Below are 23,155 nucleotides of genomic sequence, written 5' to 3'. Positions count from 1 at the left end.
CTCGCGATCGGCTTCGGCCTCTAGCGCTTCGCGATCGGCTTCGGCCTCTAGCGCTTCGCGATCGGCTTCGGCCTCTAGCGCTTCGCGATCGGCTTCGGCCTCTAGCGCTTCGCGATCGGCTTCGGCCTCTAGCGCTTCGCGATCGGCTTCGGCCTCTAGCGCTTCGCGATCGGCTTCGGCCTCTAGCGCTTCGCGATCGGCTTCGGCCTCTAGCGCTTCGCGATCGGCTTCGGCCTCTAACGCTTCGCGATCGGCTTCGGCCTCTAGCGCTTCGCGATCGGCTTCGGCCTCTAGCGCTTCGCGATCGGCTTCGGCCTCTAGCGCTTCGCGATCGGCTTCGGCCTCTAGCGCTTCGCGATCGGCTTCGGCCTCTAGCGCTTCGCGACGGGCTTCGGCTTCTAGTGCCTCGCGACGGGCTTCGGCTTCTAGCGCCTCGCGACGGGCTTCGGCTTCTAGCGCCTCGCGACGGGCTTCGGCGTCCTCAAGCGCCTTACGACGGGCCTCGGCGTCCTCTATCGCCTTACGACGGGCCTCGGCCTCCAGCGCCTCGCGACGTTTCTTGACCTCTTGGTCTCTGCGGCGCGAATCGACCGCCTGCGCCTTTCGATGCACCTCATGCGCTAGGGCTTTACTGTCTCGACCTTTGCAGTTAGCAGGACCTGGAGCTGCGAAGTGGCGCAACAAGGCCTCTTTGGCCTTATCAAAGTCTTGCGCTTCCTCAGCGGATAAGCGCTCCAAAACGCATGCACTTTGGCGCGGCAGCAACGTGACAAGCTTCTCCAACCAAAGGTTTCGGCTAACGCCGACCTCCTCGCAGACGGTCTCAAAGCCAGCGAGAAAAGTCTCAATGTTCAAGCCTGACTTGAAGACGGGGAGACAGTATCGTGCTCGTTGCCACTTACTCGCCTCAATTTCATCATGAAGCTCCTTCATCCTAAGAGCATGTACTCGCTCTTCGCGACGCCTCTGAGCCTGCCTCTCTTCGCGCCTTTCGCGTTCCTCGGCCTCCCGCTTTTCACGCCTTTCACGTTCCTCGGCCTCCCGCTTTTCACGCCTTTCGCGCTCCTCTGCCTTCCGCCTTTCGCGCATTTCGCGTGCCTTCGTCTTCTGCTTTTTCTCGCAAATCTCCTCCCAAGTCTCGTCAGCTTCCTCGATGGTCACGTTCTCCGCCCGCATCACCTCGAGAATCGCTTCCTTTGTTTTTGCGGAGCTGGTGGAGATGCCCAAGTCCTCACAAATTTCAAGGAGCTCCTGCACTAGGTATTTCTCCATCGCGATCTCGTTCCTCGTGATGCCTTGCTACAAAATTTACTCTTACTTTAAAACGAATACCATGGTTCAAAGTGAGTAAATTGAATCAAACAAAAACACAAAACTCTCTCCTAACATCTGCCTGTGCTAGAGGTCTGGCGAAATGACCAGTAAACGTTGGGCACTCACCCAACCAAAGTAGCTGACTCCGGTCGAACTCGTGGCTGCCGTCGATCGGTGTCGTGGTCGTCCTCGAGCCTCGGGCCTGCAGGGATCTGATCAGACTTTCCAACCGTTGAGATCAGGGTAGCGTGTCCCAGCTTGTCCCGCGATGAGATGAGGTAGCGTATCCCACCTGGTCCAACGATGAGATGAAGGTAGCGTATCCCAGCGCTGCCAACCACCGTTATGAAGTGGGTATGCCCTCGTGACGTTGAGAGCCGGGAGGCTGGCTAGCCGATGTAGCCGAAGATCGGACTTATCGCTGAGGAGCAGAGCAAGGAGGCAGAACGTTTACAAAACTGTAACAACGTTTATAGCAGTAATAGCAGGCAATAGCAGGCAATAGCAGGTAATAGCAGGTTATAGCAGGTTATAGCAGGACAGAGCCTGCCAGCACGACCAAGTCGGCTGGGGCGTCTCTCTAACAACGGACCAGGCCGGTCTTAAATAGGGGACCAGTCCATTGTTGACAGGGTGGCTCTTTGGTCCCAGGTGTGGACGTTCTTCTAGTCTCCTGACGATCCGCCGGCCGCAGGTGTTGACGTTCTTCTAGTCTCCTGACGATCCGCCGGCTGCAGGTGTTGACGTTCTTCTAGTCTCCTGACGATCCGCCGGCCGCAGGTGTTGACGTTCTTCTAGTCCCCTGACCATCCGCTTGCCGCAGGTGTGGAGCAGCCTTTCCATCGTCCTCAGGAATGCTGCTTTCCGTAGCAGGGTAGCTTCGAAGAACGACTGGCGTCAATCGACGTGGCTGGCTGAAACGACTGGATTTCAGACAATGCATGCAGGGCTAAGTCCCTGCCTCCAGGTGGCAGGTGCGGGCCCCTTAGCTTGGTCGCAGGGTAGACGCTGACCGCGATGCCTTGGACTTCCAACGAAGTGCAGGTGTTTATTCGCCTCCCCGTTCGGTCAGGTGCTCTGGCACAACAGTACCCAGACGGGCTTCGTTTCATCACTTCTTGTGGGACTGTTTAAACCGCACGAATTTTCATTGTTGTTAACACCGCCCTCGAGACTCGAGGATAAGACCAGTGTAGTCGAACAGCTTCGTTCTGACTTTGCACTGCATTCTTATCAATCGTTATTTGTCGCCAGCGTTTGTCACACTAACTAAATACCGGAAACTTAACTTTATCAATAACGACAAAATCGGTATAAAAGCAGAAATACCACTGGATTGAAAAAGTCTTTCTTCAATGTCATCAGGTTAAGCAGACTGTTCTTACAACTATTTTTTATCATGTGTTATACCTACGTGTAGTAGCACTCCTTCAGTTTTCTATCTCTGTCTCTCTCTCACTCTCTCTCTTTCAAATGCGCCTACCTCTTTCTACGGCATTGTTCTTTACATGGTCACTTAGATATTGTTTTTTTCACGAGAATTACATGGGGATTTCTCTGTTATTCTTCAAAAGCCTTGCCTTGCATGAGAGTTTACAGGGTACTATTTTTATGGCGACACCAAACGCGTAGTATCATTTGACTATGGCTTTCAAGGGGCAGCAATTATAAATGTGAAAAGCTAGATTCACGATGTGCGCCCATGAGTTTGCGAATCGGTCAGCTTTGCAATGAGCCTCCGCTCCTTGTAAAGCTTGGGGAGTAAGCCAGCAAAGAAAAATATACAATGAACAATTAATCGAAAAATTTAAGAAATGGCGCTGATTCATGAGCGAACTGCACCATTTATTTGGCCCTTCATTTTCTGAGCTAACAAGCAATCTTCTTTTTTTTTTTCCTTCCCGCCAATGATAATGTGGAGATAGTTTAGGGGAAAAGTGCGCCAATCTGTACAATAGTTTCGTGTTTACTTATTTACTACTTATTACCACTTACTGATTGAGTGCTTACTGGAATACTGCCCTTCGAAAGTTATGGGCTGGAGTCTGCCCATTTGATGTGGGCGACAGTAGTTACACAATTAACCGTGCGCAAGCGGGCTCATACCGTGATAGAGATGAGCTTGTCATTGGCATCCTTGTCGTTCTTGTCGATGTTGATGTGTTCGAGCCTGATCAGGATCCGTGACGCTGAGACTGCCTCCAATGTCAGCAGGTGCGCGTTGTCAGGCAGTTCTTCCCGCAGCCCTGAGAACTGCCAAGACGAGACAGATAGTTCGTCGCGTAGAGTACCCCAAGTACTGCGTAGACAATTCGAGATCTCTCTTTAACATCCCTGTCATTCCTTTGCCTCCCTATCTCTCGATGCGTAGGCGAAGCCGAAAACAATGTAGAGTCATACTTCACCGCCAGCACTGTGTGTAACTTGATCCGTGCGAATAGCTGCGGTGCTTCCTGGGCTTTAATAACTAAACCGCGTTCAATGAGATCTTGCTAAGGCGGTAACCTAAGTGGAGTTGGCAATTAAAACAGCACTTAATCCTCATTCTGAGTGGAACTGAGTGGAAGTGCGAGGCTCACAGCTAGCAAGCAGTGTACCCGGCGACATTAAAAAAAAGATCACTGCACAAAAAGTAACTGTTTCGAATATGCACTTCGCTTTTACAGATATGCGTATACTCTTACAATATCATAAATAAAAAGGTTACATAAAAGTAGACCAAGTGTATACTTACAGTACACTCTTAATCAGGTCCTGGTTAAATGCCGACTGTATCCAGGAAACCAGACGAAAAATATCCGGTTTCCCGGCTATATCTACCACTTTAAGCGGGACCCGATTAAGAGTGTACGGCGCACTTAATTACCTCGTGTGCATATTGATCTGATTTAATACACGCAGATCGATGCCTATTTCTCCTAAGTAAATCTAAAACAACACATCTACGATCATAGTAGTTCTTGAGTAATAGTGTAGGATGGTTAACTGTATTAAAAGCGTCCGAAAAATCTAAAGTGTCTAATATAACCCTTTTCCCCGTATCTGCATTGAGTAAAGTAAGTGTTTTCTAACATTGAGAAGTGCAGCTTGCTTGGAAACACATGACGTAATCCCATATTCACGACGACAGCCCTATTTTGATGGCGCAAGCCGAGCCGCACATGCAAGAACCTACGCATAGGAATTACCTGGCAGCACCCGTGTGCGCACCTGCGTAATACGCCTCAGCAGACAAGTCAAAATCTACATGAAGCTGTGCAAGATGGCCCGCATGTGAATGAGACATGTACCGAAAATACGGCACAGATAAATGCACTGTCTACCCGGATGAATGAGGCTGAAAATAGATCTAGAAGAAATAACCTTGTTTTCTATGGCATAGAAGATAAACCTAAAGAAACGGCTTGATTCCGAAAATAATGTCATCGAACATTGTGAAAAAATCTTAGACATACGGGTAGAACCGCGCGATATCGAGCGTGCACATCGCATCGGGTCTTACCAAACTGGGAAATGCAGGCTTAAAATCGTGAAATTTGCTCACTTTAAAGATAAAGAGCGCATCTTATCTTCGGGGCGGAAATTCAAAGATACAGGCTATGCCGTCGCGCAAGAGCTCTCCCCCAGCACGCGCCTTGCCCATAAACGCCTCACCGAGTTTGGAAGGGCCCGAAACTTGCCATACAGGTTGCGTCAAGAAAAGCTAATCGCGAATGAAAAAAACCTACTATTACGACCACATTTCTAATAGGGTCGTTGAAGAACGCCAATAGCCATCATCGAGATCTCATGAATAATAAACCTTCTTCACGGAATCAGCCAGTCTCATTTTTACTGGCTAACACTAGTAGTGTAATCCCCAAATGCGATGCACTGTGCAGCTTAACAGGCTCATCTTCATGCGATGTCTTAATGGTAACAGAAACATGGCCTAATGCATCCGTCGATAATTCCGAGATTCTCCCCTTTCTTTCACACTTTGACACATTCCCGAAAGATAGAGCCGATTACTCGCGCGGTAGCTGCGCATTAATCGCAACCCGAATTTGCATTGTTCACTTGCAAACCTTCCTTCACCATCCTCATTGGTGTCTGCTATCGGCCCCCTAGTTCCGACAGTTCATTCACGCCTTTACTTCATGAGGGTCTCAACACATTAATAAACGAGTTCCCTAATAGTCCTGTCCTTTTGTTCGGCGATTTTAATTTTCCCACCATTGACTGGTCTAATCCCGCTTCTTCATTATCTAACAGAAGCCCGGCAAGCGATTTCCTCAACACATGCATAACATTCGGCTTAACGCAGCTCGTCACTGACCCCACGCGCATCACTGATCACTCGTCCAACGTTTTGGACCTTGTGTTAACAACGCATCCTGATAACTTCACGCCTATCGCCCTTTTTCGTGGCTTGAGAGATCATCTAACAGTGCACACCTCGTTTTATTGCAACGTACTGAAGAAACAAAAAAATCCAAAAACACTTATCCTTTACGATAAAAGAGGCTATGTTAGCATAAACCGAGAATTAACAGAATACTTCGACACTTTTTCCGCTAACTTTCCGCTAAATTCTCTTGAGTCGAATTGGTTGCTTTTCAAAGCAGAGATGCATAGTCTTATACGTATATCCCGACCATTACAATAACAGAAAAAAATAAATTCCCCATGGTTTAATGTATTCCTCAAATGACTAAATAATAAGAAAAAACGTCTATTTCGAGCTGCCAAACGAGCTAACTCATGCTTCCACATGGCAGAAGTATTACGCAGTGGAGAAAGGATATTAGTATAAGATAACCATCGAAACTAAGCACAAGTTCTTTTATAATAACTTACCAGTTATGTGGCAAACTAACCCGAAGCGATTTTAACAAACAATCACTCTCAGTGTAATGAGATTTCACTTAATAATAGCTCTGAACTTCCTATTCCTTACGAGAACGGAAATCTGGGCGAGTTTGTAAGAATGCATCATAGCGCAGGTAGCGCCAAAAATACGTTGACACAAGCCAGGAACCTAAACACGAGACGAGCGCTAACTTCAAACTAAAAATTATTCTCAGAATCCACGCCTATTTATCAACCAACAAAGATCAAAACACCACATCGTCACCCAAAACAACACCTTATCCCACAATGAATAGCATGACGCCACAACATCTTGATCGGCTCTTACAACAAAAATGATACACGCCAAATGCAACGCAGTCAAGATAAGCTAAAAACTGAACGCGAGCGATTACGGTACTCGTGCTCAGACTAGAGACTGTTATCACGCGGAAAGAGTAGGTGCCAGGTTAGCTGTAAGGAACGCTAACTCACAGACGTGTATAGCTCAGGGAATGCCGGCTGACACACTCGAGATCGTTCTTTTGAATTAAAAAAAAAAAAGCTTCCACGAACTCTCTGGACACCTTATTACGGTTCCGCTACAACACTGTGGTGTCAGTTAAAAGCGGTTCACAACCACACTACCGACAATGCATCGCGAGATGCGAGTATGGTGAACCTTCGAGAGAGCTGAAATGCTCTCTGAGCCTAATGTTCAAACATGTGTCCGTCTGGCCGATGTATTTACGTCCGCATGAAAAAGGGTGTGGTGATAGCGCCTATGTGCGTCAAGTGTCCGCGTTATCTGGCGCTGTCGCCCACACTTGTAAAGTGTTGCGTGTACGTGACGTCATTGGTCACATGAGTGTCTGCTATATATGTATGCTGGTTGCGTGGAATAAAGGTTGACTTTATCTGGCCCTCATCAGAAGCGGCTCAGTCCCTTTGTCGGCTCCTGCGGCCCGCCCGGAAGCGCATGGCCTTTCGCTAGGCCGCAACACGACATGGTGTCAGAAGTGGCCGTCTTCTGATATTCGAGGGGCGTTGCACCAGTCTTCGTCAAGCGGCGCCATGTCAGAAGACAAAGAAGTCAAGCCAGTTCACGGCATGTTCGCTGTTCCAGTTCCGCCAACGTTTGACTTCGACTGGACGTCCGAATGGCCTTCCTGGATTTAACTATTCGACGACTAGCGCTTTGCCTCTGGCTTAAATGAGCGAAGTGAAGAAGCGCAAGTCCGGACTCTACACAATGGGCAGGCAAACGAGAGGGATCTTTTCGACCTTCGCACTATCTGAACAACAGCAGAAGCAGTATGAAGTCGTCAGAAAAAAGTTCAACGATCACCTCGTGGCCGCACGGAACCTCATTTACGAGAGCGCATGTTTTCACCGACGCATACAACAACCTGGAGAGTCAGTCGGCCAATTCATTACCGCGTTGCACACAGTGGCGGACCGGTGCGACTACAAGGAAAAGGAACGCATGATCCGCGACCGGTTTGTAGTCTGCCTCAGTGATGCCAAGCTCTCGGAGTCTCTGCAAATGGATGCAAATTTGACATTCGCCAGCGCTTTGGCAAAAGCTCGCTTGAAGGAGACCGTCCAACGACAGTAGCAACAGCTGCGAGAAACCAGCGACGAACCTTCGGCAGCGCCCCTGGACGCGGTCAACAAACAACGGCAGCCCCGAAAGAATTCTTCAGGACAGCGTTCCGGCACCTCGTCAAGGACCAGTGCACCTGTCACACAAGGTCAACTCACCAGACCAGTCCTACCGACCTCTCACCCCCAGTTCATGCCCCAACTGCGGTCAAGGAGAGCACCCGAGGTCCTCCTGCCCGGCACGAGCTGCGAAATGCAACTACTGCGGTTGTTCCGGACATTTCGCAGTGGTGTGTCGGAAAAAGGCTGCAGGCGAGCGAAAGAAGGTACAGCTTTCTTCTCTCCATATGGACAAGGGGACGTATTTCGTAGGCGCGGTAAATGGGAGCACTCGGTATGCTCAAGTTGTCATTAACGGCACTCCGGTGTTCGCTAAACTTGATTCGGGTGCATAAGTGTCCGTTGTACCCTCAACGTTTCCGGGATTGCCTACAAATTAGAGAAGTGGGAAATAACCTTAACAGGCCCTGCGAATGAGCCACTGCATGTTCTCGGAAAGTTTCTTGCCACTATCCAGTGGAAACAACTCATTGTCCGACAAACGGTATACGTGGTCTCGCCTTTGCGCTCGATACTTTTGGGTCTCCCAGCGCTCGAAGCCCTTGAGCTGATCAAGTTCTCTGACTCGGTCAGTAGCGCCACAGCCATCGAAGCTTCCTACCCTCAGCTTTTCGGCAGTCTGGGAGCTATGAAAGGGGAATACAATATCAGACTGAAGCCGAACTCTGTACTCTTTGCTATTTAGGTTGCTCGTCGCATTGCCTTACCCCTGCGGGACCGAGTTAAACAGGAGCTCGAGCGTATGGAGCGAGACGACGTAATCCGCAAAGTAGACGAACCAACAGAATGATGCGCGGGTATTGTACCAGTACTCAAACCTTCTGGAGACGTTCGTATTTGCGTTGACTTGACGCAACTACATAAAAGTGTACTTCGCTAGCGCTATGTTATGCCAACTGTTGAAGATAGCCTTGGTCTGTTAAGTGGGGCATCGGTTTTTTCGAAGCTGGACGCTAATTCTGGATTTTATCAGATCAAGTTGTCGCCGGAAAGCCGATTGTTAACTTCCTTCATTACGCCATTTGGGCGATACTGTTTTCACAGGCTACCGTTTGGAATAACGTCAGCACCTGAGTTTTTTAAAAGAAAATGTCGCAGATTCTGGAAGGAATCCCAGGCGTGGTAAACATGATGGATGATGTGCTCATTTATGGCTGCGACCAAGCTCAACGTGATGAGCGTCCGCGTCTTACTCTAGACAGTCTCATATGAGTGCTGGCGTTACGCTAAACAAAGAAAAGTGTTGTTTTGGAGTAACCGAGATAAATTTTCTTGGTTTTGTTCAAAGTCGTGACGGAATCAGGCCGGAACCTGAAAAAGTCCGGGCCATCAAAGAACTGCCGGCGCCAGATAACGTCTCTGACGTTCGACGGCTGCTCGGTATGACTAATCATCTGGCAAGATTCATACCAGATTTGGCTTCAAAAACGGCGCAGTTACGTCACTTGCTTTTGAAGAGTTCTTAATGGACGTGGGGACCAGCCCAAGAGCAAGCGCCGTACGTTAAAGACGTTATCGGTTCGGCGCGCGTCATGGCTAACTATGATGCGAAGTACCCTACGATTCTTTCCGCCGATGCGTCATCATTCGGTTTGGGGGCGGTACTGATGCAAGTTCAACCAAACAACGAAAAACGACCCGTTGCCTTTGCATCGCGCTCGTTGACGCCTGCCGAAGCCAGATATTCCCAGATTGAAAAAGAAGCACTAGCAATGACGTGGGCGGCAGAACGATTCGAAGGGTACATCAAAGGTCTTGAAATTGTGTGTGAAACCGACCACAAACCTCTTGTAACCTTGCTGGGAAAATCTCCTTTAGATGTTTTACCACCTCGCATTCAGCGTTTTCGCATGAGGCTCGTGCGGTTCAGCTATGAAGTTGTGCATGTCTCGGGCAAGAGCCTAGGTACTGCAGATGTGTAGTCGAGGGCCCCGATTCGGGGAAAATAAAGTGATATTGCACTGTCTGTTAGTGACGTCAGCAAGCACGTAATAATAATATCTGGGGTTTAACGTCGCAAAACCACGATATGATTATGAGAGACGCCGTAGTGGAGGGCTCCGGAAATTTCGACCACCTGGGGTTCTTTAACGTGCACCTAAAGCTAAGTACACGGGCCTCAGACATTTCCGCCTCCATCGAAAATGCAGCCGCCGCGGCCGGGTCAGCAAGCACGTTTCAGGATGCTTGTCAAACGCAGTCGAGGCCAACCTCTTCGAGAGAGTGAAAGCAGAACAAGCCGCTGACGAAGTTTGTCAAGCACTCGTAAAATTCAGACGGAAAGGGTGGCCACAATTCTCATCTCTTCCGATGGTCTTGCGTCCATATTGGCAGGAAAGAGCCACGCTTAGTTGCCGAAGGCGTGCTACTTAAAGGTGTGAGGTTGGTCATTCCTCGAAAATTGCGCTCAGAGGTCTTGATACGCTTGCACGAGAGTCACCTGGGAATCGAAAAATGCAGAGCTCGAGCCAAAGAGTCGGTATGGTGGCCAGGGTTGAGTTGTCAGCTGAAAGCTTTGGTTACCGATTGCCGCGCCGAGCACAGACACCAAAAGTCAGAACCAATGATCCCGACAACCACTCCACAGCGTCCTTGGCAAAAACTAGGCGCTGATCTCTGCCATATTCAGGGAAAATGGTATTTGGTAGTCGTGGATTATTTTTCTAGGTACCCAGAGATTGCTTTATCATCTACAACGTGTGCCACTGTCATTACGCACCTTAAAAGTTTCTTTGCAAGACATGGCATACATGAAGCTATGTCTGATAACGGAGCGAAATTTGTGTCGCAGGAATACAAGTTGTTTGCTCGCAACTAAGGTTTTCGCGCTGTGACGTTTAGCCCCAGGTACCCCCAGGCAAATGGTGAAGTAGAGAGGATGGTCCAGACAATTAAATGTCTCATTACAAAAGCGAAGGACCCATATCTTTCTCCCCTAGCGTACAGGGACACTCCGGGGCTACTTGGGAAAAGCCCTGCAGAACTTCTAACGGGCAGGCGGCTACGCACAACGGTGCCTGTCCGTCCCACCAGCCTACCGCCTCAGACGGTGAACCTGAGGAAGTTCAGAAGCCATGATACGTCCGCCCGACAGCGGCAGCGTAGGAACTTCAACCGTCGTCATAGGGCTACTTCGTTGCGAGCACTCGAACCGGGTGCGGAAGTCTGGGTGACGGACTGCAAAGCAAAAGCGCGAGTCTTGCGACTTGCTGAGCGGCCGAGTTCGTATGTGGTTAGAACTTCCACTGGTGTAGTTCTAGAAAGAAACAGGAAATACTTGGTTCGCTTTGTTTCACAGCCAAAAGAAGGTGAGGATGACGGAGGTAGCTATGATTTTCCTCAGGCAAATGATAGTCGGTAGAAACGGAACAGAAATCTAATCGCGTTACAGACAGCATGGTACTTGACGATCTATCTAGCACTTCCTTGCCGGGAACTGACCTTCCTGAATACCGAACGCGATCTGGTCGTCTTGTTCGACAGCCGGACCGCTACGGGTTCAGCAATTGACTGTATCGTTTCTTGCGCATTGTTTGTTTCTGCAAAGTGTTCTTTCACTAGCAGTGCTGCTAAGTTTGTTGCAACTGTCAGCGTATTATTAAAGAAGGGGAGAAACGGGGTGATAGCGCCTATGCGCGTCAAGTGTCCGCGTTATCTGGCGCTGTCGCCCACAATTGTAAAGTGTTGCTTGTACGTGACGTCATTGGTCACGTGAGTATCTGCTATATATGTATGCTGGTTGCATGGAATAAAGGTTGACGTTATCTCGACCGCATCGAAAGCGGCTCAAGTCCCTTTGTCGGCTCCTGCGGCCCGCCCGGATGCGCATGGCCTTTCGCTAGGCCGCAACACGACAAAGGGATGCAATAAACAACATTGCAAGTGCAAGAAACAAAACTCATACCGTGCCTTATGGCACACCTAGCCAGGGGCGTAGCCAGAAATTTTTTCGGGGCGGGGGGGTTCAACCATACTTCGTGTATGCTCGTGCGTGTGTTTGTATGTGTGCGTGTATATATACACATGCAAAACTGAAAAATTTCGGGGGGGGGGGGGGGGTGAACCCCCCAACCCCCCCCCCCCCTTGGCTACGCCCCTGCACCTAGCCTTTTTGTAGTCCGTAAACGCAGGAGCAGAGTGTGCTTCAAAGGCACGGACGTTAGGCAAGAAACATTTCGGGGGTTATATACCGTACATCCATGGGCTATCTCACTGCGTCAGAAAGGTACCATCGCGTCGTGATGTTGACATTAATATTGTTTTCACCGCGAAAAACAAGGTGGGTGCCATTTGTACAAGACTGCAGAGGCGCATGGGCAGTAAGGAGGACCACAAAAAGGACCACGATCTTGTAAAGTAATGGAGCATATCATATACTCCCATACTGCTAACTTCTTAACATCTGTGAACTTCTTTCACGCAAGTCAGCGTGGTTTTCGCAAAAATTACCCCTGTGACACTCAACTTGCTCTTTTTCTGCATCATTTGCACATAAACCTAGACCGTAATATTCCAACTGACACAATATTTTTAGATTTCGAAAAGGCATTCGACAAGGTTCCCCATGGTCGTATTTTATTAAAGTTATCCCGTCTTAACATCCACCCCTGTGTTTTAAACTGGATACGAGGATTTTTAACCAACCGTCAGCAATTCGTTTATGCCAACTCAAGCTCTTAATCTCTAACACCCGTTCTTTCAGGCGTACCGCAAGGTACCGTACTTGGTCCCCCTCCTCTTCTTGATATACATTAATAATCTCCCTTGTAATATTTCTTCTCACATCCGTCTATTCGCAGATGATTGTGTTGTTTACCGCGCAATTACTGACCCCTCTGATCATTCCACATTACAATGTGACCTCACCCGCACACAGAACTGGTGTAACACTTGGCTCATGTCATTGTATGTATCTAAAACTGTGGTAATGTCTACTCACCGTCGTTAAAATCATGTTTACAACTACAGCATCACTAACAACCAGATTGCTACAGTTGATTCATTTAAATGTCTTGGTGCGTACATCTCGCGTGACCTAACTTGGACCTGTCATATTAACCACATAATAAATTCGGCTAATCGTACTCTAGGGTATATACGACGTAACTTTTCGCTCGCTCCTCCTTCTATTAAAAAAGTTTCCTTCGAAACCTTTGTCCGTCCAAGGCTAGAGTATACGAATGCGATTTTTGATCCTCACCACAATAACCTCACTTACGCCCTCGAGTCTGTCCAGAACCGTGCGGCGCGATTTATACTATCTAATTATTCATACACCTCAAGCATCTCGGCACTAAAAGCAGAGCTTAACTTATCCGATCTGGTTAAGTGCCGAAAAATCGCACGTCTTAACATTTATCATAAATTTTTCCATTCTTTGCCTTTAGATAACCCATACATCAGAAGAGCCCACCGCATTTCCCGCAACAGTCACTGTAACGCAGTATGTCCACTACAAGCCCATACTGTAACCTTTCACCAATCGTTTTTCCTGCGCACAGCCCAAGACTGGAATGACCTGCCCACCGAAGTCGCCACCATCATCGACACCCACGCATTCAAGCGGCTCATCGAAACCATCCCATCATAACTACAATTATATTGTTAGCCTTTCTGTCACCCACTCCCTCATGCAATATCCCAACAGGGACCTTTGAGGTAATAGAATGAATGAATGAATGAATGAATGAATGAATGAATGAATGAATGAATGAATTAATTAATGAATGAATGAAAATGATTTTACGAAGCTGAATAGGATTTTATACTAAAGCTTCTGAGTTGACTTTTCCAATCCTCGTTTTGTGTAATGAACGGAAAGCGAAGAAAAGTGATTATAAAGGCTCGCAGCCTGATTGCGTCGCTCGGTGTAGGACGGAATATTCCAGATCCGTTACTACACGAACACAACGCATGACCTCAAGTAACGGTACAGCTTTTCGACCAAAGCAACACATCGGTGAACTTTGCGAGACGGACAAGGCAAACTTCGTGGAAACATCGTTTTAAAGAGAAAGCGCCGGCGCGAACCTTGCAGGAATAAGTCCTCATGCGCAGATTGATTGGGAGGGCATCAGACGGCGTCATCTGTACCTCGGACCGTCTTCTAATGTGCTGAGGTTGCTACTTCGGCCTGCTGGTGTGCCATTGGCACGTGTAACGTTGCGCGCATGGCACGGACAGGAGTATAAATGTACGCAGAAACACATAAATCGCAAATGCAGTAGTTGTTTTGTTAGGAACGTTTCCAGAGCACAGATGAATGTGTACTTTGCCGATGCCTTTTTTTTTTCTTAAACCTACTACTTTAAACACGTTCTTGCACAACAAAATTTTGCTTTATATGGCCGTGCGCTGTCACTGCATCTGGGGTACTGTGGGTTGCATTTCTGTGTCGTCGGTAAAAAGGAGCGTGAGCTGTAAAACGGGCAAAGAATGAGCACCGCACGAGCGCCGTAGTCTCAAAAAGCTTTATTTGACGAAAAGCGTATGTATACCCGTCTTTACCCATGCCCAACTTTTTTATCTGTTCAATTTTTGTGCGCTTGGAAATGTACGCACAACCTGCCAATCCTTGTATGTCGCTACGAAAAAAATGGAAGAAAGGAGAAGAACACAATAAGCGTCATAACGGAACATAAAAGTGAGATTTAAAAAGTTACTCTTCTCGACGATTTTAGTATGCTCCGCGCCTTGGTGCTCTCTTTGCGCCCAAAATAGCAGGAGCTCATTCCTTAGCTTCATCGTCGTTTCACTGTCCGTTTCACATTCTACATATGCCTGCTGCGTCTGGATTGTCTCTTTCTGGATATTGAAAAGATCGCGTTACTCAGCACCATTATAATGTTTAATTAAGGCTCTTATATGAAGAATTACTGGGGCCCAGGGCACCGGCGTTTCATAAACCCGGACTCACTCGGGAAAATTAGGAGAAAGTGAACTCGGCAATGGACCTGCCAATGGGGCTCTGCTTGTTTCAACCTCTGCATGTTTCAACCTCCGTTTGCATAAAGGTCAGGCATGATTTTTCGCAACGTTTTTTCGTCCGATTTCTGCAGATGACGCGCAGAAAACCACTAAAAAAGAGAAAAAATGTAATACTGAATGGATGCAATATCCTGCTCTCAAAAAGCGATGCTTGGGACTGCAGACGACAATCTTTTTCTTACCGTAATATTTTCATTTAAGGGACACGAGAACATGTTTTGTGGGCCGGAGCTTTGCTGTTACAGCAACATGTTCATTCTGAAAGGTCACCATAAAGTAGCCAATAAATCGGGCACGCTAAACTCTAGCATACTAAATGCGAGGCATTTATTTATTTCTTTATTTCTATCTATCTATCTATCTATCTATCTATCTATCTATCTATCTATCTATCTATCTATCTATCTATCTATCTATCTATCTATCTATCTATCTATCTATCTATCTATCTATCTATCTATCTATCTATTATCTATCTATCTATCTATCTATCTATCTATCTATCTATCTATCTATCTATCTATCTATCTATCTATCTATCTATCTATCTATCTATCTATCTATCTATCTATCTATCTATCTATCTATCTATCTATCTATCTATCTATCTATCTATCTATCTATCTATCTATCTATCTATCTATCTATCTATCTATCTATCTATCTATCTATCTATCTATCTATCTATCTATCTATCTATCTATCTATCTATCTATCTATCTATCTATCTATCTATCTATCTATCCGCCTACGTCTGGGTGCTCTCGTGGTCGTCTCCTTAACTTAATTGGTATACGCCAAAATTGGCATAGGACGACGATGAGTGTACGACGAACATGAATGATAGGCCACGACACGAGTAACACGACGTGCTTGCCATGTACGTCATTAAACCATCTCCCGCCATCACGTGTGATGCATACCTGCATACCACGCCGCTGGTATGGGCCACACGTGATGGAATTCGAATCTTTAAAGTCTATATGAACGTCGGAACAGCCAAAAAAAGACATTGAAAATTTTAGAAGACCAGACTTCGCGCGGGTTAAATAAGAGGAACAGGCACAGTTTGTTATAGTTGGCGATTTTAATGTAGACATCACAAAATCAGACAAATGCAGACAAACGTGCCGCAACAACAGTCTGTAACAAAGCTCTGCAACCAACCACGCGGTACAGATCGTAAATAAATCTACATTACACAAGCGGTTGTGGTGATGGCTATCAACATGAATTGCGGTGGTGGTGCTTCTCTAACGCCAATTGTGAGTTCTGTGTTGGCTACCTGCTCTTGTAACAATGTAGTTAACATTCCATACGCAATACTATGACTCGGCAAGATATGTCTAGCGTTGCTCGTCCCCGCAGGAATACGCTATCGAACGTTGCTTACACTTAGTTTCGATGAAAGTGACGTCTGTGCCGTAACGTGAGGGCCGATTTTACTTCGGACCACAAGCTACCCTTTAGGGTGTCACAGCGTATGTACTTGACGTGCCTGGTAAGCCCACGTTGTGCACGCAACTACTTAATTTACGATCCTCCTCGTAACGCTTGGCTCAGAGCTAAACAATGAAGTCTAGGCACATCCTCGCTGGCTTCATCGCATAACATCGATTTTTCACAATGCGTAGGGTCTACCGGAACTTTTCAAGGTCTCTTTGATTTCGTTGCATTTGCGGAACCAGCTATATAGCGGTTCCGCAAATTGCATTGCAGTGCGCCTCGATCGGGACCTTTACAAATGGAGGAGCGAAGTGCAACGACTAACCCAGCTCTGTCTTCCGTGGAGGGTGAGTAAATGTTTTCTTCAAGTCGCGCTCGTAGTAACTAGAGAAGTCATTTGTTTCTGCCATCGCAATAACCGCTGTCGTTTTAGTCCAGTGTCGTTGGAACCGAATGGTGGCTGTAGATGCTTTTCTATGCCAAAAGACGCATTTCAAGAAAAAAAAAATACACGATCGAAAGTAAGCTGAGGCGTTACAAGTCTAGGCTAACGACCTTGAGGCATTCGATTTGTATCTCACCATTTTTATGCCTGCTAGACTAACTGTTTTGACCACATCAGCGCAAGCAAAACACCTGCGCATCATACATCGCCATTCAATATAGTGTTGCGTTATGCCGTCTGCTACTGAGGACTTGTATAGCGCATACATCTAGAAAGTAGCGAGTGCAGGAGAACCCTGACTAGGGCTGAATCGTTGCATGAACGAAGTCAAACTGAAGCGCGTGCTGCAACCGTGAAATCGAGGACAAAAATGATACACTCCTTGAACTAGTGCAAGAAGAACAACCAAATCGAAGAGACCTTTAAGAAGCTTAGCTTCGGGTAGCTTACGTTTCCTGTGACGAGCATGCCATCGAGTGACTCCCTGCCCAGCTTGTAGTACGAGAGTACGGGCGCGTAGACGAGCTGGAGCGCCTGCTGGCGCATGCGGGGCCAGCCAGAAGTGCCGAGGTGAACCCAGTGACGGCCGCGCACCACTGACGTGTCGTTCAGCGCCTCCCCGAGCCCGCAGCCGTCGTCTTCCACCAGCCGGCGGTGAACCTGTTAGGCGCATGCAACACCGCGCCGTTCACTTGCAGTTTTACTAATAGTTAGTGTAACAGTATATGCCACGTAATGGTAGAGGCAGGGGAGTACGCACAAGCAAACGTTTATTAGTGCCTTCATTAGAAATGCTGGCTGTCATGGCAGTTCTGATGAAGTCTACTCTCTCAGGATGTCAGCGCTGGCAGATTACACCAACCCCTTCGGGTACCTTTTGTTATCAACGATTACTATAAACGGTTTCGCGATTGTGACAGCAACAGCAAGCGCGCGGCCCCAATAAACTTCCGGCCATGTACCTGCACGGCAATGAAAAGCGTGTTTTTAAATTGTTTTATTGTACGGGAATTCTGTTTATTACGTTTTCAGATAAAAGAAAGGGCCTAATGCATCACGACTTAGTAGATTAGGTCAATTTTACTTCCTAAATTGTGGTTATGTACAGTGAAAAGTACTGAAAAAATGCGGGCTTCTGTTACAGCGAAAGAGTTCGGGACGGGTAACAGCAACAGCAACTAGAGTGAATTCATGGCGGGCTCCACATGCAAGGGCGCGTTAACATCGGACAAGGTGCCCGTGATGAACGGAACTTTAAGTCGACCCATGCGCTCCTTCGCATCCCCACATGGTTCCCTTTAGTGGTACATGGTGAAATTTTTTGAAATCATCGTTTATGCAAGCCAACGAGAACTTCTCAGCCCTTTGCTCTGCTTCTTTCCATTCATGCTAATGCAAGACAAATATAAGATCTTTAAGCAAATATTCACTGATTATGTGTGTTTTTTTTATTGTAAAACGTCAGGCACCAGCGTGCCAGCTGAGCCTCACATCAAACCAGAGCGTCTCTTCTGTGCTCGTCCTTGCGATCGCGACGCGTATTTTCTTGCGGGCAATTCGATATAGTTGCGATTTTTTCACAAACCCTCTTCATTACTCTGCGCGCGCCCAGCTGCTTGCATTGGCTGCTTTTTGCAGATCATTACAAAACATACAAACAGTGACCTAGCACGCACTGTCCGGTTTGGTTGAAGTACCAAAACGTGACTACCAATACAGGACGGACACATTTTCCGAAGTAATGTTTGTTTTCTTATCTCAACACCCGCCACCAATAGCATATATCCCGCTCTGATGCAACAATAGGTATTCACACTTTAGAAGAATCACATTTGAGTAGTATTGCATGGTTGAACCTATTATCACTTTATACTTTTATATCACTTTATATTATCGCTTTGCTGTATTCGATTTTCGCCCACAAAGACTGTCAGCAACGCTCAGCGTAAACCGCGCCGTGTTCGAGTAGCTTCCCTATTATTGTAGATCGTTTTGCTAAGATTGCGCGCAAGACGCGAACACTCGAGCTTATTCTAGAGATTGCGCGACAACAGCGATAACGCTGGAATATTCTACGGCACATGCATAAATGCCGACGCGCTTCACCGCTTGTCAGTTGATCGACGGTCGACGCTCTGTTCGCCGCTATCAGTGCATACCGTGTGTATTGCTGTAAACTAACTTTCCGTTTCTCGGCCACAAGTTCGGCCAAATAAAGAGTTTCATCTTGGACACCTCGCCTGCGGTCTTCGTCGACGTCATGACCACGTGGCAATATTGACAGGGCAGCGCAAACGAAGACGACATTGTAGTTTCTTTCCGTCACTGTTTGCCCCCCGATGCCGCGATCTTACACGAGCATCAGTGCCTAGGTATAGATTTAGCGCTTTCCGGACGGAGCATTTCACTGATTTCAGCCCCCGATTGCTGGTGTACAAAATTGCGCTAACGTCTTGCACTTTGCTCTTAGTTCAGATCTATAGTGTCACAGCAATCGGCAAAAGGTGATAAATTTGGTGATTGCCCTGAGGGAGCTGTAATATTGTGACTTAATGCATCCTCCAAGCAGTATACTCGTGCATGCTACAGCGGAGTGGGATTTGACAGGTATTCTCTGTGTCTGCAACCACACTCTGCCGGCTCCTCCTACGAAATATCCCAGGGCAGCAATGCAGGGATAGCTGAGATAGTGTGAGAAGCGTATACGTGCGCCAAACACCTACGAGTCGCCTGAAGAGTATTACTCATGCTCAGGTCATATGTTGGCGATGTGGACATGTACTACTACTGCGGAATTTGACCAGAGATTTAATTTTTTGTATTACCATGAGCTCAATCTCTCCGTCATGAAGGCTGGCCGTGCCCTGTGATGAGTCAGGTAGGACAGTCATTTGCATGTTTCGGACCACGTCCTGCAAAGGATCGGTGGAAAAGAAACAAGTGTGTAAGTGGCGTCTGTCGCGAAAAGCATGTTTGGTACAGCGATATATATCGACGTCGCTCAAAAGTGAAATACTTCACAACATGTGGACGCCGTTATAAAGGCACGAACAATTACCTTGATGTACACCCAAGACACGACGGGGTAGTACTGTGAACCTGTAGTTTTCCAGTTGTCTGTTCCTTTCTTTGCCATAGGACCCCGTCTGCGAAAATGTCCATGCCGTAGCGAAACACACTTTATCGTATTAGCGCGTCATTGCACAAATGATTCTGTTCGTACAGCTGTCCACGTGCGATCAAAAGGGAGGGCCGGAAGTGCTTTGATAGCTGCAAGCGTCGAAGCAAAAAAATGTCTCGTTTTTTTTTATATTTCTGGCCAAACCCATTTTTCGCGTGCTCTTTCGAAGCTCATTCGACTTTAACACGAAAGTGTTTTATGCCGGGGCCCACCAAGACTTCACTGACGTATTTCCGTCACGGAAATACGTCAGAAATTTCGTTCGTTCGCTCCTTCACGAACGCGCCTTTATCTCTCACACTTTCTCCCTTTCAAAGTGACCTTGGTTGACGGGGGTGGTGTCGCAGTCTGGGACCGGTGAAGTGAAATACTGCACCATGACACTAACGAGCGCCGACAGTGAGCGCTTCTGTAGTTTCAGCTTTCGGTGCAACGAGAGATACGCCGGCGGGAAACGGAACGCCTTTCCGCGTTCACTGCTCAAGCTACGAACTCTGCCTTTCGCGTTCCTTAAGCGCTGTGTGGTATATGCATGAGCACAGGCGTAGGTTACCCTATCGCTGGGGAGCGCACACCTTCGCGTTTAGCTCCTCAAATGACGACGCTTTGATTGAGTGCATATCGAGTGCCAGTGTTATATGTTTGTTGACTCCATCTTTGAGCGGGATTCAGCATGCGCTGCGTCCAGGTATATGTTAACTACTTCAGTTACCACAAGCGTTAAATCGTGATCTTTGGCGTTAGTCGTCGGGATGGAGATGTGCCACTAATAATAATAATATCTGGGGTTTAACGTCCCAAAACCACGATATGATTATGAGAGACGCCAGTTCAGGGCTCCGGAAATTTCGACCACCTGGGGTTCTTTAACGTGCATCTAAATCTAAGTACACGGGCCTCAAAATTTTCGCCTCCATCGAAAAATGGAGCCGCCGCGGTCGGGATTCGATCCCGCGACCTTCGGGTCAGCAATCGAGCGCCATAACCACTAGACCACTGTGGCGGGGCGAGATGTGCCACTAGGCGTCATCGTGCACGCCTCTACATCAAACAGGGCTATAGCTGCCAAGCACCAATACAGATTGTACAATAAACCAACAAATCAATTAATGTACAATAAACAATAACCTATACTCCTGTGAAGGCATGGTTCACTTTCGTGTTATACCGATTCCTATGACGGAGGCATCAACCATGTTTTTTAGTATCTATATATCTTCTGTCCAAGCGAGGGGAAAAAACGTGTTTTGGCTAGCCGTAACTTGATCTTATTTCCGCTGTCCATGACTGTGCGTTTCTTGCGATGCTTCGGTATATATTGCCACTGTTTATATGCGGCCTTATACGATTAGTGTTATTACGATTTACGTCCTTTTCGCTAATACAGTTTGTTATTTTTTTTTGTGCGCGCCTAAATCTAAAGCTAGTTTTCGAAAAACAAAAACATTTTGGTTACCGACTTCGGCACCGACTGCACCACGAATTTCAAGCATAAATCTTAGTTTCCATACGTAAGTCGTCGAAGAGTCACTCCTTTCGACGTGCCTCGCGATATATCGGATACTTTTAAGCATCTCGTGCGTTCAACCATTCCAAGCTCTGCGTACTCCTTCGCAGAATGGGCATTCCCGAATACCTTGTAGTTCTACTAATTAACATTAGTTCGCTAGCACCATAGTTATTTAGTTCATACACAGAATGTGTATACTCAGAAACTGCGACCCCGAAAACTGGAATATAGGAGCGAAAATTGGTGGAACAAAGGTAACCAACTTACGGTATGCAGACGATACTGCATTGTAGTATAGCAGAAAGGATAAACGCCTTAAAAACCCTTATTCTGAAGGTAAAAAGAAGAAAGTGAGAGGGCTGGTCTTTTTTTAAACACGAAAAAGGCTGAGGTTATGACAACCGGTGAAGAGAGCATTCAGAGAAATTATGACGTAATATCCGTTGTAGAACGTTACGATTTCATAGGATCCAGAATAGATGAAGATGATAGCTCTACAAAATAAATACAGAGAAGAATAATATATAATGAAGAAAATTACACATCATCTCCCCCTACGGGCAACCATGGTGGGATGCGAAAGCATCGTGGAGGGTGCGCATCGAAGTTCCGTTTCTCTTGTATTCATTTTGAACTTCTGTGACAATAAAATCAGACACCAACCACGAATTTCCTTTTTTATAAAATCAATGACGTTTCGGCTCCCGCACGGGAGCCTTGTTAATTGTAAGCAAGGCTCGCGTGCGGGACCCGAGCTGAAATGCCTTTGATTTTATAAACAATTCGTGGTCGGTGTCCGTTTGTAATTGTCAAGTATATTCCCGACCAGACGGGTTTCCTTCCAACCCTTGACTTCACTCTGAACTTATTAAATAAGATCATCCGGGGTTTCGGAGACGCGCTGAATAGAGGCAACGCCAGCAGGGGCGTAGCCAGAAAGCCTTTTTTAGACGGGGGGGGGGGGGGGGGGGGGGGGGGGAGGGGAAGTTAAACGATACTTTGTGTGTTCCTGCGTGCGTTCACTCCTGCGTTCACCGTGCGTTCCTGCGTGTGTCTCGTGCAACACATTGCGGATTGAGAAAGAGTATGTGTGGAAAACAAAGAGTTGTCGGTAACTGCACGTGCATATACGCATCTCTCTCAAATTCTTCGCCTCGATATATCGCGAAACAAAAACACGCATAGAGGTCCGCTAAAATTTCGCATCAGGAAGTATCGTAATTACATCGGCGAACTCTTTTTTTTAATATACGATCTTACATTCTTCCATTCTCGAAGCCCTCATGTTTCGTCTCCTTGCGTTCGTGTTTTTCTCTTTATGCTTTTTTTTTTCGAAGCCGTGATATTCCATCTTTTTTCCATAGTCTTAGAGTGTTCTATTTAAGCCTTCGTGTTTCGTCTCCCTGTATTGCGATCGGCTGATGATTATTGAACACTCTAAAACCTCACTTATCTTCCCTAAGCGTGAAACCTAGAGTTTTCGCGCTATTTTCATAGATGTCTGCTCGAAGCAAAACATCTCTAGGACTACTATCAGCTAACGAAGCGATATCGTCAGCGCATAATAAACTCGGAACTCGTTCCATGATCACACTTCCTTGTTTATATACGAATAACATAATTTACTCGCCTCCGGTTCCGTTCTTATCACGTATACGTCATTAAAAGCAGCGGTGATAACGGGCAACCATATCGTAAACATGCATGAATGTATGCT

General features: G+C 47.0%; 1 protein-coding gene across 2 annotated transcripts in view; it reads right to left on the bottom strand.

Annotated features, from left to right (window-relative positions):
* Window positions 1-23,155, bottom strand: part of LOC119400297 (lysosomal alpha-mannosidase) — an 83,569-nt gene that overhangs the window by 3,939 nt on the left and 56,475 nt on the right. For both annotated transcript variants that reach the window (XM_037667322.2, XM_037667330.2), the window contains 4 exons: window positions 19,806-19,893; window positions 19,573-19,659; window positions 17,198-17,407; window positions 3,421-3,567 (listed from right to left, as the gene is read on the bottom strand). In XM_037667322.2, the coding sequence (XP_037523250.1) occupies window positions 3,421-3,567; window positions 17,198-17,407; window positions 19,573-19,659; window positions 19,806-19,893 (532 nt within the window). The remainder of the gene's footprint in view (window positions 1-3,420; window positions 3,568-17,197; window positions 17,408-19,572; window positions 19,660-19,805; window positions 19,894-23,155) is intronic.

Source organism: Rhipicephalus sanguineus, chromosome 1 (assembly GCF_013339695.2).
Source record: "Rhipicephalus sanguineus isolate Rsan-2018 chromosome 1, BIME_Rsan_1.4, whole genome shotgun sequence".
Lineage (NCBI taxonomy): Eukaryota > Metazoa > Arthropoda > Arachnida > Ixodida > Ixodidae > Rhipicephalus > Rhipicephalus sanguineus.
The sequence above is the reverse complement of the archived record's forward strand: the minus strand, read 5'-3'. Positions and strand labels throughout refer to the sequence as shown.